General features: G+C 43.9%; 1 protein-coding gene across 1 annotated transcript; it reads left to right on the top strand.

The window, feature by feature from the left end:
• The first annotated feature begins 6871 nt into the window (after nt 1-6871).
• LOC106609198 (leiomodin-2) lies at nt 6872-12767 on the top strand. Its single transcript, XM_014207715.2, has 4 exons — nt 6872-9089; nt 9363-10082; nt 10279-10905; nt 12371-12767. The coding sequence occupies exons 1-4, from the start codon at nt 8811-8813 to the stop codon at nt 12422-12424; spliced, it is 1680 nt and encodes a 559-aa protein (XP_014063190.1). The 5' UTR covers nt 6872-8810; the 3' UTR covers nt 12425-12767.
• The last annotated feature ends 3171 nt before the right edge of the window (nt 12768-15938 follow it).

The following is a 15938-nucleotide window of genomic DNA, read 5'->3' as shown; positions in this document are numbered from 1 at the left end:
CCCTGCCATAGAAATTCTCTCTGGTCACACCAAAGAGAATACTACGAGTACTATGAGTACTACAAGTCTTTGGTCATCTACCTAAACAGCCTGGCCTCAGAACCATATGAAACATACTTACGCATTTTTTAGCACCTCCAAGACGTATGATACCTACTAATGGTCTAGTTACTTGAGACAGAAACAAAAGTAGGGAATTTGTTCAAGGAGGATGGGTGAGAGTAATCTGTAACCATCTAGCATTCCAAAGGTTGAGCGTTTGAGCTAATGGCGGAGACAACTGTAGGATTTTAGCTAATTATTCCCCTCACCCTTATCCTAAACTTAACCCAATTCACCTAACCTTCTACTTACATTTGCATAACCTTTGTCATTAATTCACCTAACCACCAACTTAAATTCTCCCCATAATTCTCCTCTGTTGACAAGATGCAACAAGCAACCCGGCCCCCCTGTGGCTCAGTTGGTAGAGCATGGTGTGTGCAATGCCAGCATGGTGTGTGCAATGCCAGCATGGTGTGTGCAACGCCAGGGTTGTGGGTTTGATTCCCACGGGGGGCCAGTACAAAAAAAAAAAAAAAAATGCATGAAATGTATGTATTCACTACTGTAAGTCGCTCTGGATAAGAGCGTCTGCTAAATGACTAAAATGTAAATGTGAAATGTGGTCTCAGAGAAAAAAAAGTATAATACTTGAATGATTATCATCCAGTTCATATATTATTGTACGACTGGGTAAGACATATCCCACTTGGCACAAACTGGTTTACTCAATGTTGTTTCAATGTAATAGTAGACGTATTGTGACGTGGAATGTCCTGGACAATACATTGAGTTTGAAAAGAGTAATCAACATCAATTGGTGTTTTGAGGGTTGAAATTTCAACCACAGGATTATGCCATCATGGTAACCAAATTTCAACATAGACAAGCCTTTTATAAAATATGTTGAATTTGATTTGTACCTTTATAACAACGTCAGATCTTCAATGTAATATCCACTATCAGAAAGAAAAAAAACATGCTGGGTAGCACCACCTACTGGAGAATAGATCTATCTACAGCTACCTTTTGGTCTCCCATCCAGGGTTTTAACAAAGCTGATCCCTGCTTAGCTATTTGTCACTAACTATTACCAATGTGCTATCGTGAGAGGGATTGTTGAACGATCGCCACTTAAAAATGAAATACTGTAGATTCACTGTTGCTATCGAAGTCATTCCAAAGGGTTTAACAGAGCAAAGGAAATGTAACCATACTTTATCACTCATAGATCATTAGTGATGCTTTTCATTGACATTTGTTCGGTCAAAACAGTAGGATAACTAGACAGTCCATTCTGTTTTTCTCCCCTCCTTTTCTTTCAAGATCTTTGTCACAATGTCACTCAATGTCCCCTCGGGGGTTATGGATTATGCAGTGTTACTTAAAAATAACAAATACAAAATGGTAGCTAGTAGCTATTTAGGCCTATATAGCATTTGCAGTCATCAACTGCTATTGTTTCAATTCAACCCAGAATTAAACAAAAAATAGACAATTCAATAGGCCTAGCATTTCAAGCTCTGGTTGATTTGAAATGTAGTGGTATTGAAATGTGTTTGGCTGTCAACGCAACCAAATATCAATATTTGAAGGAGATGTATATTTTGCTTGGATAGTTTCATCTGTGCCACTGAATTAGTCAGGCTTTAATTCCAGTTTGTCTACAAATGAATAATTGATATGTTGGACTCACGTCTCCATCTCAACCAAAAAATCTAAGTAAAAGCAATAGCACTAAATCCATATTTAAAGTGCATTTAAAGTATGATATGATTTGATTTAGTCCTATTCTTTAAGTGTGATTTTTGGTTGAGATGGAGACGTGAATCCAAAATGTATCTTATTCATTTGTAGACAAACTGGAATTAAGGCCAGAGTCAAATCAAATCAAATGTTATTAGTCACATGCGCCGAATACAACAGGTGCAATGCCCCTGTGTTGAGGATCAGCATGGCGGATGTGTTGTTACCTACCCTTACCACCTGGGGGCGGCCCGTCAGGAAGTTCAGGATTCAGTTGCAGAGGGAGGTGCTGAGTCCCAGGGTCCTTAGCTTATTGATGAGCTTTGAGGGCACTATGGTGTTGAAAGCTGAGCTGTAGTCAATGAATAGCATTCTCACATAGGTGTTCCTTTTGTCCAGGTGGGAAAGGGCAGTGTATAGTGCAATAGAGATCGCATCATCTGTGCATCTGTTGGGGTGGTATGCAAATTGGAGTGGGTCTAGGGTTTCTGGGATAATGGTGTTGATGTGAGCCATGACCAGCCTTTCAAAGCACTTCATGGCTACAGACGTGAGTGCTACAGTTCGGTTGTCATTTAGTCAGGTTACCTTAGTGTTCTTGGGCACAGGCACTATGGTGGTCTGCTTGAAACATGTTGGTATTACAGACTCAGACAGGGAGAGGTTGAAAATGTCAGTGAAAACACTTGCCAGTTGGTCAGCGCATGCTCGCAGTGCACGTCCTGGTAATCTGTCTGGCCCTGCAGCCTTATGAATTTTGCCCTGTTTAAAGGTCACCTCTGGGTGAGTGTTTTGTTGTTTGCTTATGGCGGAATACAGCTCATTCAATGCTGTCTTAGTGCCAACCTCTGACTGTGGTGGTATGTAAACAGCTACGAAAAATACAGATTAAAACTCTCTTGGTAGACAGTGTGGTCTGCAGTTTATCATGAGATACTCTACCTCAGGCGAGAAATAGCTTGAGACTTCCTTAGATATCGTGCACCTGCTGTTATTTACAAAAATACATAGTCCGCTGCCCCTTGTCTTACCAAACGCCGCTGTTCTAGCCTGCCGGTGAAGTGTATAACCGGCCAACTGTACATTGATAGTGTCGTCGTTCAGCCATGACTCTGTGAAGCATTACAGTTTTGAATGTCTCGTCGGAAGTTTAATCTTCCGCGTAGGTCCTCTGTTTTATTGTCCAAAGATTGCACGTTTGCTAGGAGAATGGAAGGAAGTGGGGGTTTATTCGATCGCCTACGAATTCTCAGAAGGCAGCCCGCCCTCCGGCCCCTTTTTCCCTGCCTCCTCTTCATGCAAATCACGGGGATCTGGGCCTGTTCCCACGAAAGCAGTATATCGTTCATGTCGGGCTCATCAGACTCGTTAAAGAAAAAAAAGGATTCTGCTAGTCCGTGGTGAGTAATCGCAGTCCTGAGGTCCAGAAGTTATTTTCAGAAATAAGAGATGGTAGCAGCAACATTATGAACAAAATAAGTAAAAAAATAAGTTACAAACAACGCAAATAAACCAACTAAAAACACAGTCGGTTGGGGGCACGTAAAATGTCTGCCTTCTTCTCCGGCGCCATTTTGATACAGTGTTTCAGTTGTACAGATGGAACTATCCAAGCAGAAACATCTCTTTCAAATGTTGATATTTGGTTGCGTTGCAAACCAAACACAATTCAATATTACTTTTAATACAGTAAATAGCCTAAAGTTCAGACTATCTTACAAACTAATGTAACATTCAACCTTAAAATGAGTAACACATCCATGGCCACATTTTAAGGTTACTGTTACTATAAATGTCTACTTATGTAATCATAAAGAGCATGCATGTTCAAGATACAGTAGCATGAATAGGTTGTCGCAGGACTGTGAAGATCTTCAAAATTGCTGTAATAACCGGTGCAGAATCTCGAACGGCATTTATCACATGCACCATGCACTTTTAATGTAATTTCAACTGCAATCCAGGTAATTTGGTTCTGCTATTAGATGTTGCACAGTGATAATATACTGCTCAAAAAAATAAAGGGAACAGTTAAACAACACATCCTAGATCTGAATGAAAGAAATAATCTTATTAAATTATTTTTCCTTTACATAGTTGAATGTGCTGACAACAAAACCACACAAAAATAATCAATGGAAATCCAATTTATCAACCCATGGAGGTCTGGATTTGGAGTCATACTCAAAATTAAAGTGAAACACCACACTACAGGCTGATCTAACTTTGATGTAATGTCCTTAAAACAAGTCAAAATGAGGCTCAGTAGTGTGTGTGGCCTCCACGTGCCTGTATGACCTCCCTACAACGCCTGGGCATGCTCCTGATGAGGTGGCAGATGATCTCCTGAGGGATCTCCTCCCAGACCTGGACTAAAGCATCCGCCAACTCCTGGACAGTCTGTGGTGCAACGTGGCGTTGGTCGATGGAGCGAGACATGATGTCCCAGATGTGCTCAATTGGATTCAGGTCTGGGGAACGGGCGGGCCAGTCCATAGCATCAATGCCTACCTCTTGCAGGAACTGCTGACACCCTCCAGCCACATGAGGTCTAGCATTGTCTTGCATTAGGAGGAACCCAGGGCCAACCGCACCAGCATATGGTCTCACAAGGGGTCTGAGGATCTCATCTCGGTACCTAATGGCAGTCAGGCTACCTCTGGCGAGCACATGGAGGGCTGTGCGGCCCCCCAAAGAAATGCCACCCCACACCATGACCGACCCACCGCCAAACCGGTCATGCTGGAGGATGTTGCAGGCAGCAGAACGTTCTCCACGGCGTCTCCAGACTCTGTCACGTCTGTCACGTGCTCAGTGTGAACCTGCTTCATCTGTGAAGAGCACAGGGCGCCAGTGGCGAATTTGCCATTCTTGGTGTTCTCTGGCAAATTCCAAACGTCCTGCACGGTGTTGGGCTGTAAGCACAACCCCCACCTGTGGACGTCGGGCCCTCATACCACCCTCATGGAGTCTGTTTCTGACCGTTTGAGCAGACACATGCACATTTGTGGCCTGCTGGAGGACATTTTGCAGGGCTCTGGCAGTGCTTCTCCTGCTCCTCCTTGCACAAAGGCGGAGGTAGCGGTCCTACTGCTGGGTTGTTGCCCTCCTACGGCCTCCTCCACGTCTCCTGATGTACTGGCCTGTCTCCTGGTAGCGCCTCCATGCTCTGGACACTACGCTGACAGACACAGCAAACCTTCTTGCCACAGCTCGCATTGATATGCCATCCTGGATGAGCTGCACTACCTGAGCCACTTGTGTGGGTTGTAGACTCCGTCTCATGCTACCACTAGAGTGAAAGCACCGCCAGCATTCAAAAGTGACCAAAACATCAGCCAGGAAGCATAGGAACTGAGAAGTGCTCTGTGGTCCCCACCTGCAGAACCACTCCTTTATTGGGGGTGTCTTGCTAGTTGCCTATAATTTCCACCTGTTGTCTATTCCATTTGCACAACAGCATGCGAAATTTATTGTCAATCAGTGTTGCTTCCTAAGTGGACAGTTTGATTTCACAGAAGTGTGATTGACTTGGAGTTACATTGTGTTGTTTAAGTGTTCCCTGCGTCGTTCCCTGCGTCGCCCCATGGGTCTCCCGGTCGCAGCCGGCAGAGCCTGGACTCGTACCAGGATCTCTAGTGGCACAGCTAGCACTGAAATGCAGCGCCTTAGACCACTGCACCACTCAGGAGACTTTTGCGGTCCTTTTGATTGGGTGAATATAAATTGTAATCTCATTGATCAACGTCTCAACCAAATATTACCCAATTATCCACGTTGAAATGACATTGTGTGCCCAGTGGGATGACACTATACATCCTCTAATTTGTAAGATTTGTACGACCGCTATTCCATTCATAATGGGTCTGTAACCTAATGTTATGTAACACGTCACACTAAATGGAGTGTCACAGATTTACATACGGAATAATATGAATTTCCCTGACACCACGTTGACCTAAAGCCCATCCTCCATCCTCCTCACTCACAGTAGCCCCTCTCTGTGTGTCATTACACAATTCAATAAACTTTATTATCCCCAAGGGAAAAATGTATTGGACACACAATTCTGCTGTACATACCGTAATTTCCGGACTATTAAGCGCACCTGAATATAAGCCGCACCCACTGAATTAAAAAAATAAATATATTTTGAACATAAATAAACCGCACATGTCTATAAGCCGCAGGTGCCTACCGGTACATTGAAACAAATTAACTTTACACAGGCTTTAACGAAACACGGCTTGTAACAAAAATAAATAGGCTTTAACGAAACACGGCTTGTAACAAAAATAAATAGGCTTTAACGAAACACGGCTTGTAACAAAAATAAATAGGCTTTAACGAAACACGGCTTGTAACAAAAATAAACAGGCTTTAACGAAACACGGCTTGTAACAAAAATAAATAGGCTTTAACGAAACACGGCTTGTAACAAAAATAAACAAAAATAAATAGGCTTTAACGAAACACGGCTTGTAACAAAAATAAATAGGCTTTAACGAAACACGGCTTGTAACAAAAATAAATAGGCTTTAACGAAACACGGCTTGTAACAAAAATAAACAAAAATAAATAGGCTTTAACGAAACACGGCTTGTAACAAAAATAAATAGGCTTTAACGAAACACGGCTTGTAACAACAACAACAACAAAAATTAGCAGTAAGCTTTAGTTGTCTTTTTGCACTGAGTCAATTCCTCACGCTGCTGTTTCCAACGTCTTATCATCGACTCATTAAGACCAAGCTCCCGTGCAGCAGCTCTATTTCCTTTTCCAACAGCCAGATCAATCACCTTCAACTTGAAAGCGGCATCATATGCATTTCTCCGTGTCTTTGCCATGATGAGGGTGACAAAATGACTACCGTAATCAGAATGATGGGAAGTTTGCGAGCGCTCGATTTAATCTAAACCGTAAACAAAAAAGTTGTTTGACCTTAACCCATTCGGCAATTTCATTGGTCTAATGAAAGCTTCATGCCCCCAAAAAACTGAACACGTCACAGAATGTGTTTTTTTTTAAGAAAGAAAAATTGAAAGCGGAAAAATCCATATATTAGCCCCGTCATTGTTTAAGCCGCGAGGTTCAAAGCCTAGGAAAAAAGTTGCGGCTTATAGTCCGGAATTTACGGTAGAAATAGATGTACAGAAAGGTATCATAGGCTCCACATCATTTCCCATTGCCTGAAACAGTATGCACACATCATGCATCTACACACGTCAAACCTATTTTGAATATCTGGAATTAGCCACCTACAACAACAAGCCCTTGACCCAAAGAGAGTTATCACCCTAGCCTGGCTGACGCAACCCACGTGACCCAGAGCAGGGAGAGCTGTGACACACTAGTCTGCAAAGGAGGCCGTTTGTTAATGCAGTATTCGCTCAGAAATTGAGCGACGGGTTTGATTGGTTCACTCAAATGTGTTTTTTTTCCCTCTGGGATTGAGACCTCTTTGTTTGGATTGGAAAATCCAACCGTTGTAATGGGAGGGGGACGGCGCTCTGGGCCTGTGTCTGGCTGTGCATATGGGTGTTTGAGTGAGAAAGACACAGAGGTGAAACAACCAGTAAAAGCACAGCCCCCTTCATTATCAACGCATTGTGCCCACAACTTCAAAGAGCCATTCCTGACTTTGAAGTCAGGAGGACTTTGAGAGTTAGGTGTTAGCCAGACTATTATCACTCGGGGTCATTAGAAGATTTAGACTGACAGAACGGAAGAGCTTCTACAAAGCTCCATAGATAAACAGACCGTTTTTTTGTTCTCCAACTAAATACAATTTTTCATTCAGTCAGACAGAGTGGTGATGTACAAAGAGGTCTGATTAAAAACCCAAAGCCAGCAGTGAATAGCAGAGAGAGATAGAGAACATCCCACTGCCTTGTCTGCCAGCTCTCAGAAAAGCTCCTCCACTCTACTCTGACAAGCCTAAAATGATAACATAACCCTCTTTTAAATAAGCCCACTGACGCAACGTCTATTGTTATTCCCAGTATTTCAGGAACCATTGTTCTAAATGAAAGCCCACTAAAAGATACAGCTCTACTTCCACGTTATTGCCATAGTAGTCTGCTCCATAGAAACATGTTACCTTAGAAACCATGTTACCTTTAGTACTTAATCCCACGGGATGGCCAGTGGTGTCACACAGCAATGTTGAGTGGACACTTGAAAAGTGACAATTTCAATATGGCCTACTTCACTTTGTTGCCTATCAGATCAACAACCACTCTGGTCCTTACTAGAGGCATATCTGAAATTACACCCTATTCCTTCTGCAGTACACTACATTTGAACAGAGCCGCCTAGGGTAAAGTGTACTATTTGAGACAACGTTTATGCCATGGTGTGTGTCTCTGTGTGTCTCTGAGTCTGAATGTCTTTCTATGTCTGTGAGGTTTCTCTGTGTGTGATGTTTAATGTTGCTATGTGTCTCTGTATGTTGGCCGCTGTGTTTCTGCTTGTTGTTATGTGCCTCCATGACTCGCTCTCTGTCTCTCTTGGGTCCGGTTGGGCTTTTTTTGGCCACCAACAATGTGGCTGCTGCTGGGATCCGCTGACAGGCCTGACCAGGGCCGCTCTGCTCTCTGAGCTCACATGCTTTTTGTGGCTCTAGTCTATCTCTCTGAGCAGCGCCTCCCAAAAAAGCACTGTGCATCATGGTCCAACGCTTTGTTGCACTCCACTGATCCCTCTCTTAAGGCCTCTGCAGCAGCTGGAGAGATTAGAAGAGAGGAGAACAGGACACACACTCACACACACACTCAACACACACACCACCGACACAGACACCCCAGCTAGGCCCCTTGCACACACACCACTGGTACTGTTCTCACTGAAGCAGTAGAGGACAAACAGATCAGGCTGAGACTGAACTTGACTGGACCCACATCTCCAGAAAGACTCCACTCTGACCGGAAACCTATCCCAGAAAGATCCCACCCTGATCGGACCCGTACGGCACGCATAGCCCATCTACCTGGAGTCCAGCCCAGAGGCCAACCTCTTCAGCAATGAACAGTTTTGGGTACCGTCGGGAGTTGAGTAAGTATGAGGATGTGGATGAGGATGAACTACTGGCTTCTCTCAGCCCAGAGGAGCTAGCAGAGCTGGAGATGGAGCTGGCAGACATAGACCCTGATGCCAACGTGCCCATCGGCCTGAGACAGAGAGACCAGACGGAGAAGACCCCCACTGGCACCTTCAGTAGAGACTCTCTGTTGAAGTACTGGGAGAAGGAGACCAAGAGGATACTGGAGGATGAGAGAGGGGAAGCCAGCAGCCCCAAACAGGTCAGTGATCAGGAGAGAGTCTGAACTCAGCTAGCTTGCTACTCTCAGATCTTTATGGATAACCTTAAATTACGTTTGACCAATTAAGAAGCTTCATTATTCAATAATGATCACTTTCTGGTAAAATGGAGAACCAGTTAGGACCTTCACACAAAAAAAATGCAAATCTTACATCCCGTTTAGGTCTAACTTTAGACATAATACAGTTAAAAGAGAACATGGCCATGTGTCTGAGTCAGATTAATGAGAGATTTACACCTTATGTCTAAACAGGATGACGATGATGATGCCGAAAAGAGTGAGGAAGAATGCGTGACAGAAAGCAACAGCGAAGCAGAGGAGAAGGATAACGAGAACAAGAAAGAAAATAAAGATTATGAAGAGGAAGAGGAGAAGGAAGAAGAAGAGGAGGAGGAGAGTGAGGAAGAGGAAGCTGAAACAGAGGATGAGGAGGATGAAGAGGAGGATGAAGAGGAGCCAGAAGAGAAGAGGCCTAAATCAGCGACCCCAAAGGATTCTGGTCCTCCATCACCGCTGTCAGTTGTCATCTCCTCCCCTAGCCTCCTGAGACCCCCAAGGGTGGAGCCTATGAGACAAACCCCGCCCCCACCTCCACTTGACCCCAACACCGACGGTAACCCAATAGTTGTCGACGAGGCCCTGGAAAGAGTCCTTAATAACGACCCTGAGCTCAAAGAGATCAACCTCAACAACATCGAGGACATCTCACAGGACATTCTAATCCAGTTCGCTGAGGCACTGCGCTCCAACACACACGTGCGTGTCTTTAGCCTGGCCAACACGCATGCTGACGACCCCGTTGCGCTGGCCATTGCCAAGACGCTGTGCGAAAACACCTCCATCATCAGCCTGAACATCGAGTCCAACTATGTGACAGGGAAAGGGGTTCTGGCCATGGTCCAGGCTCTGCCTAGCAATAGCACCCTGACCGAGCTACGCTTCCATAACCAGAGACACATGTGTGGGGGACAGGTCAGTCAGTCTGGACTTGGTATTCAATCTTGATGCTGCTGCTCAACACACATTTTCAGGCAATGGTAAAAGCACAATCTCACGATCCCCCCACCCCCACCCACCCCCTCTCTCTCCCTTTCTCTCTCTCTCTCTCCCTTTCTGTCTGTCTGTCTGTCTGTCTGTCTGTCTGTCTGTCTGTCTGTCTGTCTGTCAGGTGGAGATGGAGATGGTGAAGGTTCTGAGGGAGAACCACACCCTGATCAAGCTGGGTTACCAGTTCCACCTGCCAGGCCCCCGGATGAGCATGACAGGCATCCTGACCCGTAACATGGACCGTCAGAGACAGAAACGCCTGCAGGAGCAGAGACAGAACCAGCAGGCGGGGCCAGAGGGGGCCGTTAACCCCCGTACGACCGCTCTGTTGAAGGGCACTCCGGGTTCTTCGCCCTATGGTTCCCCGCGGGTGTCTCCTTGGCAATCCCCCAAACTCCCCAAGAAACAGACCCCTCCTGCTCCCCCGCCGCCGCCTCCTCCACCTCCTCCCCCACCCCCTCCACTGCCCTGCCAGCCCCCGGCAGAGAAGAAGAAGCCGACTAGGAAGATAGCGGAGGTGATCAGGCTCCACGAGGAGGTCGTTAAGAAGCAAGGGAAAGGGAAGGGGAAGAAGGGGAAGAAAGGTTTGAAAGATACCAACAGTATCTTGAAGGAGCTGAAGAATGCTCTGCGGCCAGTGGCAGAGAACAGAGAACAGGAGTACAGCAGGCCATCCACTCCACTGCGCTCCTCACACGACCAGCTCATGGACTCCATCCGCAAAGCTAGTGTTCGCTCCCTCAGAAAGGTGAGATTGTGTGTGTGTGTATGTGCGTGCATGTGCGTGCATGTACATGCACAGCCAATGAGAGTTAACAAGAGTTTAAGGGTTAAAGATGGTCAGCTGGTGAGACACCACCTATGAGTGTTCATAGTCACATACATCATCATTAGGGCCCAGAGTTCTTTTGTGGTCTGGTCCCATGGCTAGGAAAAACAATTGGCCCTTACCAATGTGGAGTCTATTCCAGCTGTATCCTGGGCTGGGTATTCCTGGACAGACACTATATGCCCCAATTCTTCACCACCGGCCTAATAGCCCTGGAAACTAATTAACATGTTTCCATCTGGAAAAGTGTCTCTTTGTGTGACATAGCCAGCAGACTGAGACATTATGTCATCATGGAAAATGTCAAAGACAACTCATATAAAATGTCTGAGAGAAAGAATCTGGTCTAAACAGTCTAAGATAAATAAGGTTGTGCTTTGAGAACCTTAGGGTGCGTTCTTACAGTCAAAGGGAACACATACCTCCGAGGTCAGTCTGATTTAGACAGGTGACAGAGGAACATCGCTATCTGAGTCATCTCCTGTGGTTGACATGTTATATTACGATGGACGCTGATCATATGACACCTTTCCATCGTCAAGCGCTGTGTTACGTCTGAACAAAGCCAAACACAACACAAGTCATGGTTGAAGTCCCTAACACAGGCTGTGTGTGTGTGTGAGAGAGAGAGAGCGAGATAGAGGAGAGAGAGATATGGAGAGAGGGGGATAAAAAGAAAGAGATTGAGAGAAAGAAGGAGAAAGGAGCAGTGGAGTAGTCTAGTCTCTAATGTTTCTGTGGGCCCATTAATGTGTGGTAACTGCTTGTTATGTTGTTACTGTGGCAAATCCTGGTTGCCCTCAGAAGGCTAGGGTCTAGAGTCTGTGAATGCCTGCCACTTAACTGGAGTTATAAATAGGACTGTTGGACGGCTGCTACGATAAAGGAAACGGGAGTGTTGCCTCACAGTGCCAGAACGAACTCTGACAACAAAGAGTAAATAGGGAAAGTGCAAAGTAATTTTTGTAATATTTGTGGGCAAAAATGTTCAATACTGCTACTGCATTTCTGACATTTTATGATGAGTTTTGCACAATTTATCGCGAAAATGCGCTGGCGGGGAAAACATTTGTTGACATGTGGCTTAACTTTATGCTGTAAAAGTGTGGTGATTGGTTGAATTTTTTGTGAGCCCTTTTTTGTAGTGTGGTTATCAGACAGTTTTATGCAGTAATATTACGGTGATTTGACATATATATGCGGTAATAGTGCGGTGATTGATCAAATTTGCAAGCCCTTGCATAATATGTAGGGAATTGTTGATTTTGCAAACAATGTTGCAATCGCAGAATCACAAAATGGAATCTTTTGTTTTCGAGGAACCTAGCATAAGAACATTCCTGTTTTATTTAACAGAAATCGTTGTTGTTTTTTTTAATTGCAGGTGGAAGTTCCACAGAGGAAGTTTGTCTTTGTCCCTGATGAAGAGACTAGCTGATCTGAAGACACAGGGAACACCCTGAGACTACTCAGGACACATAAACAATACATTCAGATTGAACTGGAATTTCCTCAGAGAGGATACTGGAAATTAACACTGTAATAGCACCTGTACTTTTGGAGAAAAAGAAATCTGAAATTCATGTTATTTTAAATGTATTTACGGTGTATGCCTTGCAGAAAGGCATTTGGTTGTCTACATTTTTGTGATGATTAATGTATAAATTGTTGTCTAAATTGTTTACTGAGGTAACCTTTTTTTGTATAATTGTAAATATTGTATTTGGTGTGTGAGGAATATACTGTATGAATTGAACATGAAGATAAAAGTAACAACACAATGAAGTTTTATGGTGTTTTATTACGGCTTAAACCATGTTACTGTCCAAAAGGTATTGAGACTGTCCAAAAGATTCTCTTCAAAATGTAATGTTCAAAAGTTACTGTCCTAAGGCTTTTGTATAAAAGGTTCTGAGGACCTCCCTTTGCCCTCAGAACAGCCTCAATTCGTTGGGACGGACTCTACAAGGTCGAAAGTGTTCCACAGGGATGCTGGCCCATGTTGACCCCAATGCTTCCCACAGTTGTGTCAAGTTGGCTGGATGTCCATTGGGTGGTAGACCATTTGTGATACACACAGGAAACTGTTGAGCTTGAAAAACCCAGCAGTGTTGCATTTCTTGACACAAACCGCTGTGCCTGGCATCTACTACCTAAACCCGTTGAAAGGCACTTAAATCTTTTGTCTTGCTCATTCACCCTCTGAGTGGCACACATACACAAGCCGTCTCAATTGTCTCAAGACTCAAAAATCCACCTTTAACCTTTCTCCTTCCCTTCATCTACACTGACTGAAGTGGATTTAACAAGTGACATCAATAAGGGATCAAAGCTTTCAGCAGGTCAGTCTATGTCATGGAAAGAGCAGGTGTCCTTAATGTTTTTTTATACTCAGTGTATGTAGCAGAGGAACACTTAATACTTCCCCTGTGCATTTGTGTGTCTTGGAAGAGTTCTCTGGTATGGTCCTAAATCCACCCCACATCTGTTAAAAGTAAACACAACACTGAAATGCTTTTGGCAGCAGCAACAACTGTCCTTGACTAACCATCCTAGCTTCCCACATGGAATTGGAAAGGACATCAAACTCCGCAAAAACACGGTTTACCTCAGTTCTACTAAAGAACTGACTTGGAGGGAAACAATATTCACAGTTTTCGGTATTATCAGGTATTATCATCAGGTACTGTATATCTGATCTTTCCCTAATGTGTAAACAGAAAAAAAACCCATGGAATCTGATATTTTGAGTTCAGATATGAACTACATCCATATGTGGATCTCAATCCTGATAAAATTGTAGTGCTCCATATGCGACCTCAGTCTGGACCGTGGAATTATAATCATTTAATAGGATCTCTATGGTTTGGACCTCGGAAGTGTTTTTGTTTAATTACATGACCAGCCGTTACCACAAAACTACCCAGGAACACTTGTTTCCATCCACAGTTTTTGTGAGAGTAAAGTCATACCATGTAAAAAAAAAATCACAACAGGTGATCACAAAACATGACGTTTTGGTAAAATTGTATAAAATGCTGATATTTGTTTTAATGGCGGTGGAAAAGCCTATATGCGCAAAAATATTGATATAATAACCATCATATCGAGGTAAACTTGGAGTCACGCGATGATATGGTGTGTGGTCCTCCCACTACGATTTGCAAAACCATGCAGGTTATAGGCTACAGATGAAATAATTAAGGATAAAATTCACAGGGTGGAAAAAGTGCACGTACGGTGATCTTGATGCTCCCTTCCAATAAAAATCGAGGGTCTTATTCTGGTGACATGATGATTTATGCATGACTTCCGTTTTACAAATATTCTCGTTTTTAACTATAATCCATAATGAAGACTAGTCTACACGCACTATCTGCGAGCTGTTGGCTAGAGATTATTCGGTTCATAAACATTTACGCGAAAAAGTACATTTTGTGTGCACAATGACATGACGCGATGATTTTTTATCAGCGAACAAGTCTATTTGATGGAAAATTCGTCATTTTTGTTTACGCGGATTTTAGAATATTCGCATGAAAATCTCTCGCCAATTGGATGGAAACCTAGCTAGTGCCAGGAAATGAGCACTGCATCTGTATGCTACTTCAGAGGCTTTGACATCAGTGTGAATGTGCAAATCTGACATGGACAGTCAGAAAAAAAAAGATGTATACAGATTGTGTAAACACAGCCAATAACAGGGTGTAAAATAACTTAATAAAGTGTCTACTGAAAGCTCATTGGAGTTATTTTTCTAATCCCACTGCCTGGCAAACTGTATTTTCATTAATTTAAAACTAAAAAATCATTCACTCTTTCCATCCTTCTATCCAATCATTCCAGCTTAATCTCTATTACATACACACTACAAATAATCCAAGAGTTATGTGATGTGGACGCAGTCCGACCTCGCAGTTTCACGTGTGGGTTTAGCCAACAGGATGAGTACTGGGAACTGAGAGACAAATGGGGCCATAGGCCACACTGAAACCAAGTTAACAGCTGTTAATTCTGTATTTTCCTACTTGGTCCAACCCTCCCATCACGCTTCTACAGGCCTCCAGCAAACAATGTACTCAGATTTAGTGGCTGTGGTAGACTTGTGGCATATGCCCACGTGTTCCCATTAAGCAGTGTTGTTCCCATGTCACCTGTGCTACAGTAAATCCCCTTGTTGGTATATGTCCTTGCTCTGTTCCCAGTGTATTGTCACCAAGGGTGCCCAGCTCACTGCTCATGAGTAATTCCCATACAATGCTGGGGGCCTGGAACTGTGACATGCCTGCTATAATCCCTTTTGTAAAACCCTTCATAGGGGACGCTGGTCCCACAGGCTTACCAAGTGCACAAAGGAGCGTGGACACAGAACACACTCTACCCTTCTGCACCCCCTCCATCTTCAGCATAGCTACACTGGAACAGATTGCATAGCTACACTCACCTGGAACAGATTGCAATAACCAACTACACTTAAATCTAAATATTAACGCAGGTAATCTTATTTCAGTTTGTGTGAGCAGACAAACCAGGGGGATATTCAGGTATTCAGACATGCCGTGGAACATCACTGGACAGTCAGAAATATTAAATGTAGATCAGACTCTATATCAGTAGCATATAGAGATGTCTTCCATACGCATTCATTTCGATATGTACCGTTCAAAGACCCCATGTGAAGATTGCCCGCTCATCTAATCAGTCATGCTAAGCTGCTGGTGATGAGAGCTCTGGTCATCACTCACTACTGATGGAAGGGATGCCAGTGGGCACGCACGCACATATCCATGTCCAGGCCTTGAACGTGCTCGCACATGAAAATAGGTAAACACTCAGAAGTTGCTCTCCCTCAATCTTAGGCCCAAACAAGCACTTATTGTAAAATGTGCATATCCTACTGTACAAAGGCTGTTCATATTTAACATACATCCATCCCAAAGAAAACAGGAGAG

The sequence above is a fragment of the Salmo salar genome, chromosome ssa07 (assembly GCF_905237065.1).
Source record: "Salmo salar chromosome ssa07, Ssal_v3.1, whole genome shotgun sequence".
Classification (NCBI taxonomy): Eukaryota; Metazoa; Chordata; class Actinopteri; order Salmoniformes; family Salmonidae; genus Salmo; species Salmo salar.
The sequence above is the reverse complement of the archived record's forward strand: the minus strand, read 5'-3'. Positions and strand labels throughout refer to the sequence as shown.